Source organism: Pagrus pagrus (genome assembly GCF_965226575.1).
Source record: "Pagrus pagrus genome assembly, chromosome: 24".
NCBI classification, from domain to species: Eukaryota; Metazoa; Chordata; class Actinopteri; order Spariformes; family Sparidae; genus Pagrus; species Pagrus pagrus.
The window spans coordinates 18,046,038-18,066,592 of NC_140206.1; the positions used below are offsets into that span (position 1 = coordinate 18,046,038).

A 20,555-nucleotide genomic window follows, 5' to 3' on the forward strand; every position below is an offset into this window, starting at 1 on the left:
GTGAATCCTCATTTTTCCATGATATCAAACTCCTAATATAGTAAGAGACAACAAAGAAGTTATTGTTTAATTCCACAAAGCATTATTGCAAACACGTTAATCTGATATTGTCTGGCCTTAATTGTGCATTAAACTCCTCTTTGCGTTCACAAATCTGCTTCCCAACATCGTCCTCTCTATCACCTGCTCCTGTAATCAAATTTATTCTCTCATCACTCGAAGCTGAATAAAACATGAGGTCTATTTGCATCACTGAGGAAGCATTGAGTCTCATAGCAATGGCAGAAAGCACAGTGTCTGCATGCTATCTTATAACAGACAAAGTGCTTCTCTCGGTCAGAGGCCTCCGATATCTTCATCTCCATAAAATCCCTTTTGGTTCAAGTCGAGGTTGCACACTTTGGCAGCAGAATATAAAACGGCATCCAGCAGAACTACTTCCATCAGATCTTGGCATTCTTCTGTGCTCTACCCTTCTTGGCAATTCAGCCATAGCCTGTGCTTTGGAGATATGCAGACTTGAGATATTCTTTTGCTTGGTGTAGAGAATAGAGAAATCTATCTAAAGTTCTGCCACCTTGCACATGGTAGAGTTATTTGTTTTGGCCAAGTCTTTAAAAGAAAAGGAGGATTATCTTAAGACTAGTAACAAAGAAGTCGGCATACACAGAACTATAGTGGAGTATTTAGATACAAACTTTTGGATTATGACCGTTTCTGTCAGACAAATCAATTAAAAGGCTTAAATCTATTTTTAAGTGGATTTCCTGACTATAATACAAAAGCGCCTGTATGTTTAATCCCTCATTTCCGTCAGTAAGGTGATGACTTTTCTTTCCAAATCCACTGAAGAAAAATACAGAAGTGCTTCTCTGCCTCCTCAAAGATATGGCATTCAGTCAGTATCTTTTGATACTGCACGTCTGAGACAAGATTGAAGAAAATGTACAGAAAGAGGCCTGCCTCTATTATCTGATGAGCTTCCCTATCCCGCTCTTTCCACATTCAGTCAGACGGACTGTTTGGCAGCCCCTTAAGACGAAAAAAAAAAAAAAAGCCTTTAATATCTAAAATGAGGTCATCCATACAATGTCTCTCCCTGGCGTCCAGTGTTTTTAGACTTTGCCTGTAGTGGAGCTTCTTGTCTAAGCGCTGATAAAATCCGGGTATAAAACCTGACGTTGAAGATGAATGTGTCCCACAGCCACTCTCACCTATCAGTCGTGAGCACAGACGAGGACAGGGGCCTGGGAAACATGTCAGGGAGCTATCTCTGCTGCCGCTCCCCTTCTCTCTCCTGCCCTCTTCACTCACAGGCAGAATTAAAGTTGAAAAGGTTTGCGGCAAGGATAAAAGAGAATGGTGATTGACAGAGAAGGGAATGAATGCTAATTTATTTTTATTTTTTTGGAAGGACATCTTTTAGGGTGTAGTCTCCAGCACTCTTTACAACAGGTATGTTCAGAGATACACTGTATTGTGGAGACATCTGGATGGCTGAGCCTCACCGAGCCAAGATGTGTTAAGATACCTGTTTAAATTATGATAAAGGACATAAAGCTAAGCTGAAAAATATTTCTTCCATTTTCTTGAAACGGGTCGAAGCATGCGCAAATAAAAAGAAAGATGCCGAGCTCCACAACACTCTTCACAAACTACATTTCAATTTCAAAGAAAACGACATGCAGAAAGGCATCAATGAACTGTTATAGCATGCATACACTTTCACATGTCAATCAATCGGAACACAGACTTGGTAAACACTTTCCATGGCAACACAACTACGATGGCAGTGCACATTGGAATCACTCTGAGTCTTTTACAGTGTCTGAAAGCATCTCAAATTATTTGAGTATAGCAAGACCAGGTTAAAGGAAGATTGTGTACTGTATGTTTTGTTTGAGTGGCTATTATCATGCTGTACAGCAGCGTTTGGAATCTTCTCTTGCTATATAAAAAAAACAAGAACGCTTGAATGCATCCATTTGAGTAAAACATCTGCCCTATAGTAACAAAGGTGATGCTCAGTATGGTTTGTTCATATCAACCTCAAATCAAGAATTGCCTTGTCTTACTGGCTCAAATTTGACTGGATGGTTTTGCAGTAATGCAGTGTGGCTGTTAGCTGTTGCTAGCTAGCAGCATATGCACTGACTGCATGTGCATCTTTGTGTAGCAGCTCAACATGCCGATGCTTCAAAACAGCGACCTGGGGCTGAAAACTGAAGCTAACATGGAAGGGCCAAAAGCTGCAGTTCCTTTGATGGCCTGTGAGGCTGGCTCCAACAGTGACTGGAGATACCTTGATACAACTCAGCAGTCTGCTGGGTTTCACCTCAGTTAAATACGATCACTGATCTCCACCTCTCCACCGTGTTTGTATTGTTGCTGCCATTTAGAGAATATAAAATTGTCATGCAGCTGAGAGCCTGGAGCTCCTGGAAGAATAAACACCTGGAGTCAAGGAGAGCATAAAGTTTGGATTTTTTTCTCTTGTTTCCTGTTCCATGTTAGGCGTAGGTTCATAACGAATTTGGATGAGCGATTTGTCCTGTGTGTGCGACGCACATCAAATTAAATTTATCATGCATGTCAGTGTTCAGCCAAAGCTAATATGAGTCTTTAGCAGTCTGAGGTAGAAAAGTCAAGTGAGTATCTTCAAAAGAAAAAGGGTTTTGTACAAAACACCCTCTTTGTGTTACTATTGAGCAGCTCAACAAATAAGTAACTTGAGGGAATGATTTTCATTTGATGCACTTTGCAGATACCCGACATGACTTTCCTTCCGAGAACGACAGTCTAAGTCGACAACCATGGGTCCTTTTTTTTAACTTACAGTGAAAAACTTAAGGTTAAAAGCTTTGGATGGCTACAGCTCTCATATAAAGTTTTATGAACCACAAATCCTGTCTGTCAGAGACTACTCACACACAAATAATGATTTAAGGGGATTTCTCTTTTTATCTTACTCTTCTATAAAAATGTTGGTCTCTTATACAAAGCCTCAAAAAAGGAATGCAATAGTTCCTCTAACACAAATTCAGGGAGAGAGAAGAATCACTTCATGTCTTCTTTACGTTTGTAAATTTACAGTTGATTGACAAAACTGCTGTTGTGCCCTTTGATGAAATACTTCAATTCAATAATATATGACATTCATCTATTAAGAAATGTCTTGACAGAAAAAAAAGTTTCTAGAATGTGTCATAAAAAAGAAGTGGGTGAAAAACTTGTCCAACAGAGAGCTCATCCAAGTGGAGAAGGATGTCCTTGCCAAGAGCAGAACCCAGTAGTAGATCTCATCACAGCAACTGAGTCAGCCATCAGAAACAACAAGTTGGCAGACACAGAGGCAGAACAGCTACGGTTGAGCTTTAAGGTATCAGCCGCTCTTGCTAATGCAAAAGCACCCCCCTCCAACCTCACTACTGAGAAGGTCCTGGCATCACTCAACACACCGATGGAACGTCACCATCTTGTCTGCAGACAAAGGCAGATGCACTGTTGTCCTAAACACAGCGGACTACCACACCAAAGTCATTGATCTGCTTAGTGACACTAAAACCTTAGAGACTCTGAGGTGAGATCCTGCCAGTAGCTACAAAAAGAAGGTTATAGAATATCTGCAGAAACTGGAAAAGGACAAAGCCATTGACAGGCCATTATATTACCGACTGTACCCCAGGGAAGCCATCCCTTGTATCTATGGACTCCCCAAGATACACAAGAAAGGAGCACCACTCAGACCCATTTGGGAGACAAAACAACCTCTCCATAAACAAATGGCACAACACAGGAGGGCCAACTCCTCAGGTCAAGAGTCTGCTGTCCACTTACATCTGAAGGAGAAAAATCATGGTTCCATGGTTACCGATGCGTTTCCATGGTTACTAATGCATTTCCATGGTTACCATCACATTTCCATGGTTACCGATGTGCCTCCATGGTTACTGATGTGTAAATACACCATGTGTTTCCATGGTTACCGACACATTTCCATAGTTGTAAAACAGTGTTGATGAAGTAACCGACACGTTTCCATGGTTATAACCCGTTTCCATGGTTACGATGCGTTCCCATGGTTACAGACGTGTTTTCACGGTTACCAACGTGTGTCCATGGTTACTGCCATATAAACACACCACGTGTTTCCATGGTTACGACATGTTTCTATGGTTACCGATGCATTTCCAATGGTTACCCATATGTCTCCTCCCGTATGAAACTGATGTGTAAATACACCACGTCATGTTTTTCCTTTCTTACCGGCACATTTACATGGTAACTGACGTGTTTACATGGTTACCACCGCATTTCCATGGTTACCGACATGTTTTCATGGTTACCGACGTGTTTCCATGGTTACCACCACGCCTCCATGGTTACCGGTGTGTCTCCATGGTTACTGACGTGTAAATACCACGTCATGTTTTTCCTTTGTTACCAACACGTTTCCATGGTAACCGACGTTTTACCGGTGTGTCTCCATGGTTACTGATGTGTAAATACACCACATCATGTTTTTCCTTTGTTACCAACACGTTTCCATGGTTACTGAGGGGTTTCCATGGTTACCGACACGTTTCCATGTTTACCGACGTGTTTCATTGTTACGGACATGTTTCCATGGTAACCGTTGTGTTTCCATGGTTACCGCCGCATTTCCATGGTTACCGACATGTTTTCATGGTTACCAACGTGTTTCCATGGTTACCGCCACATCTCCATGGTTACCGGTGTGTCTCCATGGTTACTGACGTGTAAATACAGCACATCATGTTTTTCCTTTGTTACCGACACGTTTCCATGGTAACTGAGGCGTTTCCATGGTTACCAACGCATTTCCATGTTTACCGACATGTTTCCATGGCTACCGACACGTTTCCATGTTTACCGACGTGCTTCATTGTTACGGACATGTTTCCATGGTAACTGTCATGTTTCCATGGTTACCGACGCGTTTCCATGGTTACTGACGCGTTTCCATGGTTAACGCCACATCTCCGTGGGTCCTGGTTGTCTCCATGGTTACTGACGTGTAAATACACCACGTCATGTTTTTCCTTTGTTACCAACACGTTTCCATGGTAACCAACGTTTTCCATGGTTACTGAAGCGTTTCCATGGTTACCGCCACATTTCCGTGGTTACCGGTGTGTCTCCATGGTTACTGACAAGTAAATACACCATGTCATGTTTTTCCTTTGTTACCAACACGTTTCCATGGTAACTGACGCGTTGCCATGGTTACCGCCACATCTCCATGGGTACCGGTGTGTCTCCATGGTTACTGAGGTGTAAATACACCACTTCATGTTTTTCCTTTATTACCAACACGTTTCCATGGTAACCGACGTGTTTCCATGGTTACTGACGCGTTTCCATGGTTACCGCCACATTTCCGTGGTTACCGGTGTGTCTCCATGGTTACTGATGTGGAAAAACACCACATCATGTTTTTCCTTTGTCACCGACACGTTTCCAAGGTAACCAACGTGTTTCCATGGTTACTGACACGTTTCCATGGTTACCGCTGCATTTCCATGGTTACTGACGTGTAAATACACCATGTGTTTCCATGGTTACCAACACGTCTCCATGTTTACGGACGTGTTTCATGGTTATGGACATGTTTCCATGGTTACCGACGTGTTTCCATGGCAGCCGAAATGTTTCCATGGTTGTAAAACAGTTGTTAAACAGTGTTGATGAAGTTACCGACACATTTCCATGGTTGCGGCACGTTCTCATGGTAACCGATGTGTTTCCTTGGTTACTGACGGATCTAGAATTTCACTTTCGTTATTTAGATTTGAACATCTGAGAAAATATGCAATATGTCTGAAAACGACCTATAGCCTAAATACAACGTAAATCTAATTCAAGAAGAAAAAATGAGTGGAAATTGAATAATGATATAATCTGGGATTGTACAAGGTTTACTTTATTTGATCCAGAAAAGGGAACACATTTGCACAGCAGAGAAAAAGTAAAACAGTGTGGATGAAGTTTTTTCAGAATTGTTCTCATACTAATAATAATGCGGTAAGAGTTAAAAGGCAAACACACTGAAAGAAAATCACAAAGAACAGGAAAGGGTAACGTCATTTATAAAGTGATGAGTGTGTGAGCAGGAAAAGAAAAAAAAGCAGAGGAGGCGACCCCCTCCTTGAAGATGAAAGGGCAGAAAGGCTTGGAGGAGAAGTGGATGGGAGTGCAGTGAAATCCTATTTGAGCAGCCTGAGGGAGCCGTGGCACCAGGCTCCTCCAGCGGGCCCTCCGTTAAAGCCTGCCTGGCGAGAGGACGAGGGACATGTGAATTGTAGTAAGTGCAGAGGCAGACATGAGTAGAGATGAAAGGGTGAGGACGACTCGCAGCCTCTTTACTGGATTACACTGAGGAGAGGACTAGTGTCTTTGGCATTTCAATAAGACCGCTTAAGCACAATCTATGGGCAAGGACAGTGAGGCATAGACAGTATTTGGTCTGATCCACTGTGTGTGTTCAAGAGCTTCTGAGAGAAAATGTATTTCAGATGACATCCAAATGATCAGTAAAGAAAAAAATGTTGCTGTAGTATGGCATGCAGCGGTTAATTCTGTTTCTGGTAGTAGAATAACAGACTTCAAAAGTATTCTAAATGTTTGTTTAAAGGGGCAATCTGTAAGATATGGTCAGAATTTTCATTTTAAATGTTCAAAAAGTGAATTATCAACAGTGTGAAAAAACAACTGTGATGAAATGATGTCAAAGACGTTTGTGAAATGTGTTGCAGAGATGTCTACTGCAGTTAGAATGCTAAACAGCTAGCCACGATCCATCCTGCACTTTGTACCTCAAAGCGCAATAGTCTGATAGCTCACATAATTTCAGCTGGGAGGTGAGTGGCTCGTTCAGTGGCTTGTTTAACAAGCTCTCTTAGCTTTTAGAGTAAACATTTAACAAAATAGGCAAAATACAGCTGCACAACATCTGAATTTCTCTCTTATCGCAACTCATCATAAAACATAAATCTCACCCTAACAGTCTTGGTTTGTCTTTCCACAGTCACCTCTGGTTTGGTCTAAATTTACTCTTCATTCACAGAGTAGGATGTGAAAATGTCCCGGCTCTGTGTGCTGTTTACAACTGCTGCTGATGTCTGACTCTCTCTCTCTCTCTCTCTCACTCCTCTCCAGCTTCATGTCTCTCCTGTCCCCGTCTGTCGTCTCTTCTTGTCCCCTGAGTCATAGTCTTGGTCAGAGCCACCATAAACCACCTCCGTACTGAATCCTCTGCCTTCAAACTGGCCTCCATCAGTCTTGGAGACTGTGTTCAGTCCCAGTTTTCTTCCAGCCATGTTGACTCTCGGCCTGCTTGGTCTTGTGACTCCCCCTGTGATTGGATGTTCCTTTCCAGACAAACTCTGGCTCCACTGCTAATTGAGCCATGAGATAATTAGCTTATGGTAGCTAGCTCCAGCCAAGGAGAGCTATCAAAGAGCAGTTGTCAGTTACCTGGGTGATATGCTGCAGTTATGTTTATGGAGCTACCTTTGAATTCTGGCCATGGTTTACAAATTATACTTTTAGGCAGAACTCATTATTACATTGGTCAAAAAGTTAACATTTTTTAGACATTTCCATGGTTACCAATGCGTTTCCATGGTAACCGACAGTTCTAGAATTTAAGTTTTGTTATTTAGATTCGAACATCTGAGAAAATATGCAATATGTCTGAAAAGGACCTATAGCCTAATTACATCTAAAGTTTAATTCAAGAAGAATAAATAAGTGGAAATTGCGTAATGATATAATCTGGGATTGTACAAGGTTTTCTTTATTTGATTCAGAAAAGGGAACAAATTTGCACAGCAGAGAAAAAGTCAAACAGTGTGGACGGAGTTATTTCATTAAAGTACTGGAAATATATCACTGATATATTTGAACCAAGACTCGAGGATGGTACAGTAAATGGAAACATTTAAAAAAATACCCAGGCAGACAGGCACTTTTTAGAATCTGGTGGCTCTAAGCGGCTACATTACAAGATTTGAAGTTTGCTCTTTTGAGACTATGCAACCAGATAAAGGTGTGTATTCTTCAGCTCTCACAAATGTATCAAGCACATTGGCATTACATCTGGTACCGTTTCCATCCCTGATAACATGATAACTTGATCTTCATCTTCACTGACTTTGATGACACATTGTTGTATAGTTGCTGTGTTACTGCCTCCTGTAGATCAGTGGAGTAGTGTCGAACCACTGGTAGGCTGTGTGTTTTGTCACCTGCTAGCACGTGCATGCACAAAGTAAATCAAATGGGCACCCACTCATAGAAACATTGCTCCATAGCACTACTAGAGAAATAAAACTCCACAAGAAACCTTTAAGTTAATGATCTACAAACAGCTCTTGTGTTCTTAATTAAACAGTTCACCTACTCCTAGAAGTATGTAGCCATGCAGGTTCTTTTGTTTCTGCCTCCAGCCCTGTATGATAAGGCAAATTAAATTTCTTTTGTGGTGTTTACAGCACTTAAAAAAAAAAAACCTCAATAGCGATGTAACTTTTCACAATCCCTGTATTACAGTAGCACGTTGGTGCCAACACAAAACATAATTATTCCCCCACATCATAGTAAGGCATCCATGAAAACAATCAGCTTGGCTTGGTTTCATAATTGTTACTTCTGAAGAATAGTAATGGAGAGATATAACAATTGAATTTTACTGTTTTGGATTTGGTTTATAGGTTTGGCTCAGTCGAACGCCGGCAGGCCAAAGAGCTGGGGCTCAAACTCCTCCATGCTCCTGAGTCGCAGTGTGGCCTCCTGGGTAAGGCTGGGGTCCAGGTTGTCGTCAGGAATCATCACCACCTGCATCCCTGCAGCCAGCGCCGCCTTCACGCCGTTGGGAGCATCTTCAAACACCAAACACTGAGCAAGGACAGAGGAGAGGAAAACAAAATGATATTATCCTATAAGCCTATTAGGTCTACAGGATTTCACCCCTGCATACGCCACAAAGCTGAAACCAAAAACAAACACTGGAAAATGGAAACAGGAGCACTGTTTCCATCTTCATGTGACAGACTAGATATTCCTCAGAGGAGTGCTGTTTACCTCTGCCAGGTGAAATATCCATTTAATCTACAATTTGAAGAACGGTGCCCCCTGTAGCTCCACTTCATTGGCTTTGTTAATATTTTCAGACAGTCCATTGAAGATGATTGGATGATCCGATCCGAGTCATTGTGCATATCAAGAGGCTGGACGCAATAAAAGTCATCCTCAGTGGAAAATAATAAAGGCTAATGTTCTAACAATACTCATTATTGTTGCCACTGAGTCAGAGAGATGACGACTCAAATATTAGTTTTTTTCCATGGAAGTGCTCAGGGTGCTCCAGTACCACCTACCCATCAGGCATTATAAAACCCAGCAACAATTATATTTTGTGTCCTTTTTTCACTGGGGTATTATTTGTCTACCAGATAAGAAAAGAAAAGAAAAGATATATACTTTTATTTAGGTTTTATTTATTATCTTAATATTAATCTGTATTAATCTATTATGTTTTCTTTATTTTGCTACAAAATGGCTTTTGTTTTACCAGCAAAGGTCAGAGTGTTGTTATTGTTTGTTGTTTTCAATTCTAAATCCAAAATCGATTTGATCACTGAAATTGAAACGCAGGGTTGGAGCAGATTTGAGAAACCAAGAGGAAACTTCTCACAAACTGAATTTCTATCTTTTGTTTATTGTTGAACCCCCAAAGGGTGTCTAACTCTCCTCATTTTTGTTAAATATTCTAAGTTATGAAAAGGATCAGTCCTCATCCTGTAAGTGTCCTACTTAGAAGGAGTTTCTTGCGGCCAACAGCCACAAAACTAAGCAATGCTGAGCCCACTGCACAGTCCAAAACACTTTTACATGAGAAAAGACTTGAAGGGATAAGACTCTTTTTAAAACAAATTTAAGGGACCTTATCAAACTGTCAAACATAATGTCATATTGGCTGACATATTGTTCTCAATGTTTTAATACTCCTCAAAAAGCCAGGTATCAGTCGGGCTGAAGGTATTTTAATTATGTTATTAAGTACACTGTATCTAGCTAAAGGCAAACAGAAGGAAAGAAATTGTTTCACTGAAGTTATTCATATAATCAAGTGATATTTTGTTCATTCTAGTGTTGTGATGATCGGCACAATTTGTTTCTCGTTTTAAGAAAAATAAGTGTTGAATGCTAGCTCTGAGACCAAAGGACTGCATGTGTAATGTAGAAATCTAATACACTATGTTAGCTATGTCATTGGTGATATCATTATCATTATTGAATGTGTGTGTTCTGCTTTCACCGACGCCAAACTAATTGCTTGTCTCTGAACTTCACAATCATCTAGCACGGGTTAAAAGAGGTGAGAGGAGTAGGCTGGTACTACATGCTTGCAAAGACTTCTGTCAAGCACAAATCACCTGACTGGAAATGGCAACTACGAAGTTGTCGCAGCAGGTCTCATGAAAAGGTAATGTTCACTGTGTGCGCTGTGTATTGCTGTCACGTCAGGTGTGTTTATGTCTGCCAGCTTGGGTTAGATGGATCTTGCCTGAGTTTTGGACTTGAATAACCGTTCCATTGGACGTGTCAGAGGGAGTTTTTTTTCCCGAATTCCAAGTACAGTGGATTGCAGCATTATACTGCATGTGTGGATCCACAACAAACACACCTGGTAATGTTGTACTGCACAAACTAACATCCAGAGCACCATGACAGAGAGTTCTACATGTGGATACTGACTGGTAGTGAACCTGTGACAGGGCCAGGTCAAGACATATTCCACAGCAGTCTGTCAGACCACTTCTAAACTGTGTTTCAATGAAACTGAAACATCACAGCTAAGGTTTACAAAAACAGACAAACAAAATAGTTCAAAGTTCCAGTGTTTAACATTGCTGTGACAGCGAGCAGCATAGGTACATTTTGAATTAAATATGAATTGATCATTTAAATTTGTCAGTCTACTTACAGAAGAAGTACTGTCAATATTCATGACTTGACAGCTTGCATGCTCAGTGCTACATATGCAATTATATGCAGTGTAGCCACACTATTGTAACTTGTTAAGCCATAATTACAACTGTTCATATCTTCATATTTCAAGTATTAGAATAGAAGAAAAATGTACAGCCAGACTTAGACAGCAGCTTTACAATCTGCTGTTGCCCACTAACGAGAATATTTGTAGAGGGGAATGTTATATAACACTGGGGAAGACTTGCACAGTGGGGCGTTAGTGTTAGGATGAATATTGTTTTTAATCTATCAACAGAGGTTTGGTGCCTGAAATACCAAAGACAGGAGATTGTGACCAAAACTTGTGAAGCTTCACCACAGGGAAGCAACATTTATTCTCTTAGAATTCAAAGGTCAAAAGTCTTTCTGTGTGAGGTTTCCTTTCAAACGAGTTGCTGCTGAATTGAATCCTGTAAATGGGTGTCATTTATGAGGCAGAACTCACTGCGACATGTCGCGACAAGTTAAAAAATAAAAACATGGAGGCTAATTGGCATTTCAAATACTTATCTGTCCACATTTTGAGAAGGACGTTCAAACAGCCACAGTAAATTAATATGGCTGAACCTTCACCAGGGGGTTAATCATTTTTCAGTATCCAATCATTACATTCATGAGTGTGCAGACAAGAAGAGGGACCTTGACATGTACTCATACAGCTCCTGATGTAACTGTGTAGGTGTACGAATCAATCTCAAATAACCTGAATTCACATGTACAGAGTAGGTGCAGTGAGATGACTGTGCCTCAACAGTTGGTTTTAAAATTGAAAATGCAACAATTACAAAATCATTATATAATTGTCTTTCTTTTTTTTCATTCATAATGGCGACGGGGGGCATGCAGATGCAGCAGCAGGTAGCTCTTCAAACCTGCTACATTTATGATTAAATTTGTTTTGTTTTTCTGCTTCATATAAATATTATATTACTTTATCATAATATCATATTTATTTTAGCACAGGTTGATGGACAAGATGATGGCGAAGGATATGGTAATATTTTAGATTTAAACTAACAGGGAACCCGAAAACGGAAAATGAGTTGGCTAGCCTGCAGCTCTTCTAACAGGCTGGACACACTGGATGCCTGTGTGCTGCTGCAGCTCACTCGTGTGTCTGTGTTCACATAGGCTGCGTGGAGGAGTTGAGAAAGCCAGAGGGGGAACGAGAGGGAGCGAGGGAGAGAAAGTGAAAGAGAGTGCGCAGGAAAGAAACTGCCCCTCACCTGTTGTGTGTATTCTGTTCATGTCTGTGACATATTCTACAGATACAGACATTAAAGCTGTAGCGAAAAGCTTGTATGCTGTGGAAATGACTGTCTACAGGTTGTTTTCAGCTCGATTTTTGCCAATAACCACAAGCGTCACGGTAGACTGTGGCTGCTCCTTCTTGTTCCATAACTCCACAGACTGTTGAAAACTACTCCCTGTAATATTTCAGATTGATCCACTGTCAAAAAATGCCAAAAAAAAGACTGTTGTTGATGCACAATCTTGATGAGCAATAGCGCTAAATTCTAAGCACACAGACATACAAATTTCCTGTGACTACCTCAGCAAAAGTCAACTTGCGGTTTGCCAGTTAAATGCTTTTAATTTGAAGCAGCAGCTGTAGGAAATGTTTCGGTTTGCATTAGCATTAACTCACAACAGAGGTCTACAGATTGTGAGTACGAGGACAAATAAATTACCTTGATCCTTGATCACCGTTTTACCAGCAGGGGGTTACTTACGTACATTTGCATTTTAATTCGAACAATAACAAGTTGCTCTGTGTTCAAGCAACCATCAGGTGGGATATGTGAGTGAAGTGAAGCCAAAAGTGAAAATGCCACTTAGCAGTACAATGGCAGTTGTTATCCTACAGTACATCCCACTTCACAGCAGAATTTTGACTGAAAAGAAAAAGTGCAGCGGAACAGCAACCCACTGAAAATCGATGCAATGAAACGTGGAGTGCATGTGGAGTAGAAGGAAAAGGACAGGTGAAATAGGTCTGTTCTAAAACAGCAGTTTGAGAATGACTGTTGTTTTTTTACATAAGGAAAAAAATAAGTGTATGCATTATATTAAATGCTGAAGTCATTCTAATCATCCACTGAGGAATTTTAAAACATGGACTTGGAGTTACGAGTCAAAGCTCTCATTCAAGGATCTGCACAGTAAATCTATGAGCAACATACAGTAAACAACACAAATTCAATAATAATACTCACTGTACATTTAACCAATCAGCCAGAACATTATGAGGACTAACAGGTGAAGTGAATGACACTGATCATCTCATTACAATACAATGATGTGTTGGGAAAACTTTGGGTCCTGGTGTTCATGTGGATTCCACTTGACACGCATGTCCATCAGGACATTCTTCAGCATAACCACTGTTTTCCTCTCACCATAACAAAGGTCATTCAGTTGCCTAGACTCAACCAAACCTTAACCACAGAGGTGGCAGATCAGAAAATGAACCACTTTTGCAACAGTCATATGGGTCAGTTTGGACACTTACAAATTACCTGTGTTCAGTTTACCACTAAACTGTCTCAAAACAAACTCACTGCTCAGCTGTCCAGGCTGGAGGAGAGAGTCGGGTGCAGAACCAGACCTTCTGGAGGAATAAACACCCAGAGTCACATTGGATTCTGGAGCTGTTCACCAATGGGAGGAGAGCTCAGAGATTACTTTTTAACTTTTGCAATTCAAAAATGGACCTATCATCACATCACTGCTTGACCGCAGCAGCGATCCACGGAGTTGACCTCCATAGATGGGTGTTTATGTTCTGTAATGTTGACTGCCGACTGGAGCTGGAGGGGATATGTACTTCATGAACGTAACGAGGAGAGGGAAGGGAAAAAACAAGAGACCTGGAGTCCTTGGTGAATGTTGAGTTCAGTTTAACGGCTGACTGGATTCACTGATCGAGATTCCATCAGATTACATTACTTCTGACCCATGACGCCATTAGTTTGCATATTTGCAATGAGATTTGTCTTTAGCCACCATCCATCCTCAAAATGTACTGAATATATGTACATCTAAGAAAAAAATCTCTAACAATTTGTTTGTAATAATCTGTTTTTGCGTTTTTTAATACCAACACTCACCCAGTCCGTCATGAGAGCCAATTCATACTGCCCAACCCATAAAAATATGCGCTAATCTACCACCCATACACAGCCCCACCCGCAAAAGAACTTCATGCATTATATTAGCACAATTGTTAGGACTGAGGAAAAGACAAAGGAGACAAAGACAAAGTGCCTATCCCACTGCTGGCAGCAGGGGAGTCCGGTACAGAGCACTCTCTCCTTTTCCTCTTTACCCCATTCACAGTAGTGGGAATTTTTCAACCCCTAGAAAGGGAATGGTTTTTGCATGTGGTGGCCACAGACAATTTCTCTCTCCTTATCCTTCCTGACTGATTCTTCTCTAGTTTTGTGTTCTGCTAATGTCCTTGTCACTACTGGTAGGCATGAGGTGGTACCTGCAGCCCAACCAGGTTGCACAGGTAGTCCAGCATACCTGCAATTGCAAGAAGGTTTGCTGTGTCTCCTAGCACAGCCTCAAAGCACTTTCATTGGATTTGCTGGGATGCTGTGGAATGGTTATCTCACCAAAAAACAAGGACGTCCTCCTGGCACTCACTGACAGTGAAGTAACTCTGCAGGTAACGCTAATTTGCCACTCATTGGGAGCCAAACCAAACCCATCCAACCAGGGGTCAGTTGATGGGTCCCACAGGTTATGGGTCAACTTGTGCATCTCTACAGTATAGGCTACCCATACACAACTTCCATGCACAGTTCTCAGAGTTATGGACTTTACAGCCAGTATTTGCAGCGGTTGTCAAGGCTGAATATCTTACTACCCATTCAACAAGGCTGAGAGAGCAGGAAGCCCATTTCCTGAACAAAAACACTGTTTTGTTGATAAGTAGGTAAGTGAAGTGTCCTTGGCTCTGAATCACACTGAGGAGGAGTGAGTTCATTGTTTCATCCAAAAGGCCTTTGGGGCAAAATAAGGAGGGCTGTGTAAAGAATCTCTTGTGAATACTATTTGAAAGAAATAAGAAATAAAATAAATTAGCTTTCACTGTTGGGGAGAAATATTTTTCTTATGAGGAAGTTTAGTTGGTTTGCTTAACATTACTGGCTATTATAATAATTTTAGTTCAAATTTTGGAGTTTTGGAATTGGCGTTGATATCAGGACTGAGAGGGTCAACATATCGTGCCTGATGCATTACAGACACACAACACATAGTGACACTGATGTGTGACTGATGTTGGGTGATAAGGTGTGGCTTAATGTACTTTCGGCCTGGGGGGCAGCCCTGGATGCAGGCATGCATACACCTTATCAGTACACACCTCTGTGGTAAGTGGTAGGTGTTATCAATCTGTGTAACTCTTATGAAAAACATACTGTGACAAAAGGTTTTTGTCATAACCTTTAGCCATATCCTGGAACTGATTGTTTTAACTTGAAGGGTAATGTCGCCCATTTATAATATAATTTAGAGACCACATTAATTCTGTATCTATCTGCTGTAACCACCGTTTTTGAATTAAAGGATAACTTTTTTAACACTAAATGTGTTTATAGGTCATGGGGTGTACTACTGCTTAAGTCAAAAAAGGTAGCATAAAGCCTTTTGTGCATCCAGAGGAAGCTACATGTAACCTGAGGAATTGCTGCGGGGATGTCACTGATGTCAGTGGCTAGAACGCATTGTGGGTAATGTAGGCACCAGGATTTGAAAAAGAAGAATGCATGGAATAAAAAGGTGATCTCTGGTTCTGCTGCAATTTTGATAATTTGTTTTTAAACTGTCCATAATGAATCCAACAGTGCAATAGGAGTGCAATGATAGGCCAGAGGACTGTTTTCAAAAGATGGTATCTACATGACCCACAATGCAACTTAGCTACTGAGTGACATGACTGGTAGCAATTAATCGGATTACATGCAGCTTCCTCTGGAGCCACAAAAGGCTTTATACAACTTTTTTCACAAAAGCAGTAGTACTCCCAGAGAGCTGTAAACACACTTTACTTTAGCCCAGAATCACACACTATATAGGGGCCTTTGGATGGGGTTGACGTGAGGCCTCTATGCAGGTATTATAAACCAAACTGGTAAAAGCATTACTTACAGATGTGTCTTTGTGCATGGGGGCACTGTCATGTTGAACTAGAGAATGAAATACCACAAACTGTTGCCACAATGTTGGATGCATATGATTGTCTAAAGTATAAATGGAACTATGGGGGTACCTAGACAAAACAATGAAAAATAGTACACTGAAGAAAGTGGACAGACAACATACTTTTGGCCAAATTGTAAGGTATCTGCTACTTTGTGCGAGGAGGAACAGGAGGAGCGCTGCCAGAGCCCTACAAAATGACCTCCGACAGGCTACTGGTGTGCATGTTTTTGACCAAACTGCCAGAAACAGCCTCCATGAGGGTGGCATGAGGGCCCGATGTCCTCTAGTGGGACCTGTGCTCACAGCCCAGCACCGTGCAGCTCAATTGGCATTTGCGAGAGAACACCAGAATTGGCAGGTCTGCTTTTGGTTTCCTGTTCCTTTCACAGATGAGAGCAGGTTCACACTGAACACTTGTGACAAGCGCGAAAGAGACTGGAGATGCTGTGGTGAACGTTAAGCTGCCTTTACCAGCATGACCGGTTTGGTGGTGGGTCAGTGATGGTCTGGGGAGGCATATATCCTTGGAGGGTTGCACAGACCTCCACGTCATAGCCAACCGTACCCTGACTGCTGTTAGGTGCCAGGATGAAATCCTCAGAGTGACTGTCAGACCTTACGCTGGTGCAGTGAGTGCTTGGTGCAGGACAATGGCCACTCATGTGGCCAGAGTGTGTGGGCAGTTCCTGGATAACGAAGGCATTAATGCCATTGACTGGCCCTCTTGTTCACCTGACCTAAATGAAATTGAGCACATGTGGCACATTATTTATCAGTGCATCCGACGCTGCTAAGTTTAGCCACAGACTGTCCAGGAGTTCACTGATGCCCTGATTCAGGTCTGGGAGGTGATCCCCCAGGACACCATCTGCCAACTCATCAGGAGCATGCATGCAGGAGTGCATACAAGCACATGGGGGGCATACACACTACTGAGTCACATTATGAGCTGCCATGATAAAAAAGTTGGATCAGCCTGTGATTTCAATTTTTTACTTTGATTTCCGGTGTGATATTGAATCAGTGGATTCAGTGAGTTGATGATTTTGGTTTCCATTGGCCGTTGTCATGTCATTTTGTTCTCAACAAATTACACAATGCACATCAGTAAAGATTTTCAACTTGAATAATTTGTTCATCATGATCTGATGTGTGTTTACAGTGTTCCCTTAATTTTTTTGAGCAGTGTATTTCCACACTTCCTGTTGCTTTGCAATATAATGCCATGTGCAAGAAGCACAATAAATCAGGAGATCAAAGACTGTTGATAGGCCCTGTCTTTTATACAACTTGGGATGCCAATACTATATCTGTCTAATTAAAAATGTAGCCTTCATTTCAAATAAGATTTATTATATGCCAAAAAACTGCTCTTTTAACCTTCATTTGAAATACCTCCTTGTTTCTTTTTTTAATACCAGCTGTGGATAGTGAATTCATTTTTGGGTTAAAGCATGGCTTTAACTTTGTGGTTGGAAACAGCAGTTCAGTGTGAATACAGGAAACAGTTCTACAATGAGTCTAAAGCTCTACAGAAGCTTCCAAAAGCTAAGTCTCAAAGAAAGCCTTAAGGACCTTTGTTCGTCTCAACTCTAATACCCAGGTAGAACAAAGAGGTCTCCTCGACTCTCTTGAAACCCTAATTGACTTCTATGATTTCACTAAGCCTGAAACTGGAGGATGTTGAACAATGACTGCGGAAACACTGAAAGTACACAACAGAGGGCCCTTCCTAATTCCCTTGATTGGGAGCAATTAAAACTGTTAATTGCCCAATGAGCTCGTGAAATGACCCTTAAATCTGGTTTCAATGTGCTCTATTAAAATGAAAGAAAACAGACACAGATGCTTTCCAGTTCATGGTGGATTGATGGCTCTGGTGGATTAGAGGTAGACAACACTATGTGCCTATGCCAAGTATAGAAGAACAAAAGTTTACATACACTTGTAAAGCACATGTATATCATGGCAGTCTTGAGTTCCAATGATTTCTACAACTGTAATGTTTATGTGATGGAATGAGTGGAACACATACTACTACTGTTTGATCAAAAATATACATACAATAAATTGAATGACCAATTTTGGTTGCCCATCTTAATAGGGCATCCATGAGACTCAGCCACAAACATTACAATGGGGAAGTCTAAGGAGAATCTGTGTATCATTTGTTCTTTTATATTCAATTGGGAAACCCAAATCGGAAAATGAAAAAATGGTTTGTTATTTTGTTATTCGTTAATGAATCTGATACCAAAAAAGGGTTGTTTTTTCATACTTTGATTTTATGCTCAGATGAAAAAGTTTGGGCCGAACTTGATTTTGATATTTAGTTTGTCCGATTTGTGTGACCCAGAAGTTATTGACTTCCTTGTGTGTTGCACTTGATAAGCTTGCAGCAAATTCACCCACCAACAGTTCAGTGTGAAAGAAAGCCTGAATAACCGAAATCACGCGGTGATGGTAAGTCAATGAATCAACACCATGGTGGCACTGGAACCATACAGTAATGTAATAACTTATTTGAAACTGGCAGGATGCATGCAGAGATTTGCACCATACTGCAACAGATGTACCCAAAGAAAAAACCTTCTGGAGGAAAACTCTGTGGTCACATGAAACAAAAACTGAGTCGTTTGGCCACAATGAGCAGTAATATGTTTGGAGGAGAGAAGGTGAGGCCTATCACCCCAAGAACACCATACCGATTGTCAAGTATGGTGGTGGTAGTATTAGGCTGTGGGGCTGTATTACTGCCAGTGGATCTGGTGCACTAAAGAAAGTAAATGGAATAATGAGGAAGGCAGATTATCTCCAAATTCTTCAGTAAAACCTAAAATCATCAGCAGAAGATCTGGTGTTGGGTGCAGTGTTGGTGTTCCAACCGCACAAAGATCCAAACACACATCAAAAGTGGTAAAGGAATGGCTAAATCAGGCTAGAATTGAGGTTTTGGAATGGTCTCCCCAAAGTCCTGACTTGAACCCCATCAAGAACATGTGGACTGTCCTGAGGAAACAAGTCTGTGTCAGGAAGCCAACATAAATGAAAATGGCCAAAAGTCATTTAACCAAATATTAGAATTACTGTATGCATGTGTTTGACCCAGCAGATTTGGTCACATTTTCAGAAGACCTAATAAATTCATTATCAAACCAAACTTCATGAATACAAAGTAGTATGTGTTCCACTCACTCCACCACAGAAAGAATGAGAGTTGAAAAGCCAAATGTACATGCATTCAAGAAGCATTAGTCGACTGGAAAACATTAGCTCAGACACCGTGTAGCCACATGTTGAAAAGATGCAAATGCATCCATCTCTCTAAGATACATATGTAATTGTACTGGACTTTCAGACTGAAAACATTCTGTTGAAGTAACCACTTGTACCCAACAGGAGTTTAACAGCCCGTAACCTTGGGCATTGGAACACTGTGAAAATGCATTCACAAATGAAAGCTGGTCTGTGGCCCAAAACAGTGTCTAATGCATCAATCTACTGTGTAGTTTTTGGTTTACTCTACTTTGCGCATTATGATCCTTCTAATCTTGTATGGTAATTTACATTTTTACCCAGTATTGTTTGACTGTGTGTTGTATCCCCATTTCTGCCTGATGCAAGATGATGTGTTTGCTGTAGTCGGCCTTGTTGTGATGTCACGTTGTTAGTTCACGCAGTGGTAAAGGGCATTTGCAGGCTCTTTCTCCTGTGATAATGGCAGCGAACCACTTGTGATCATACAGAAGATGCCAGATAATTGTGCCCATTAAATAATATAACATGTAAAATGCCTGCATTACAATGTGGCACAACTCAAATGATAAGAAAGTAAGGAAGGTGATGACTGTGACAAAACATGTTACGAGAATAAAACTTTAAACAGGACCTGTAAACATTTCTGCTTGAGTCTTGTAGATAGAGTTTCACCAAGAATGGTGGTTGTTTAACAATGAAGACAACTCCCATGATCCCATGCTACTTACGTCTTTTGTGTTGATTGAGAGACAGTTATTGTCGTTGCAATGAATTGCACAATTGGGATAACAGGGACTCGGTGTTACACTTAGTTGTACACTCGAAAACTGATGAAAGTAGCTTTGTGAAAAATAACAAAGGGGAGCTTGAAGACTTCAAAACCTGCCTACTTTCACATCTGGTCAATAGCTGCATGAAGTGGGTTTGATTCTTGGATTACCCGTTTCAGAGAGTACGATTTTAAATTACATTTTCAGATGTAGATCTAATGATTCCATGGTACTCAAGGGGGCTTCAGATGCTGC

The 20,555-nt window shown here is 41.0% G+C and overlaps 1 protein-coding gene across 1 annotated transcript in view; it reads right to left on the reverse strand.

The window, feature by feature from the left end:
* Nucleotides 1-6,092: 6,092 nt before the first annotated feature.
* Nucleotides 6,093-20,555, reverse strand: part of pudp (pseudouridine 5'-phosphatase) — a 39,507-nt gene continuing 25,044 nt past the window's right edge. The window contains exon 4 of the mRNA XM_084347130.1: nt 6,093-8,919. Coding sequence (XP_084203256.1) covers nt 8,743-8,919 — 177 coding nt within the window. The 3' untranslated portion in view covers nt 6,093-8,742. The remainder of the gene's footprint in view (nt 8,920-20,555) is intronic.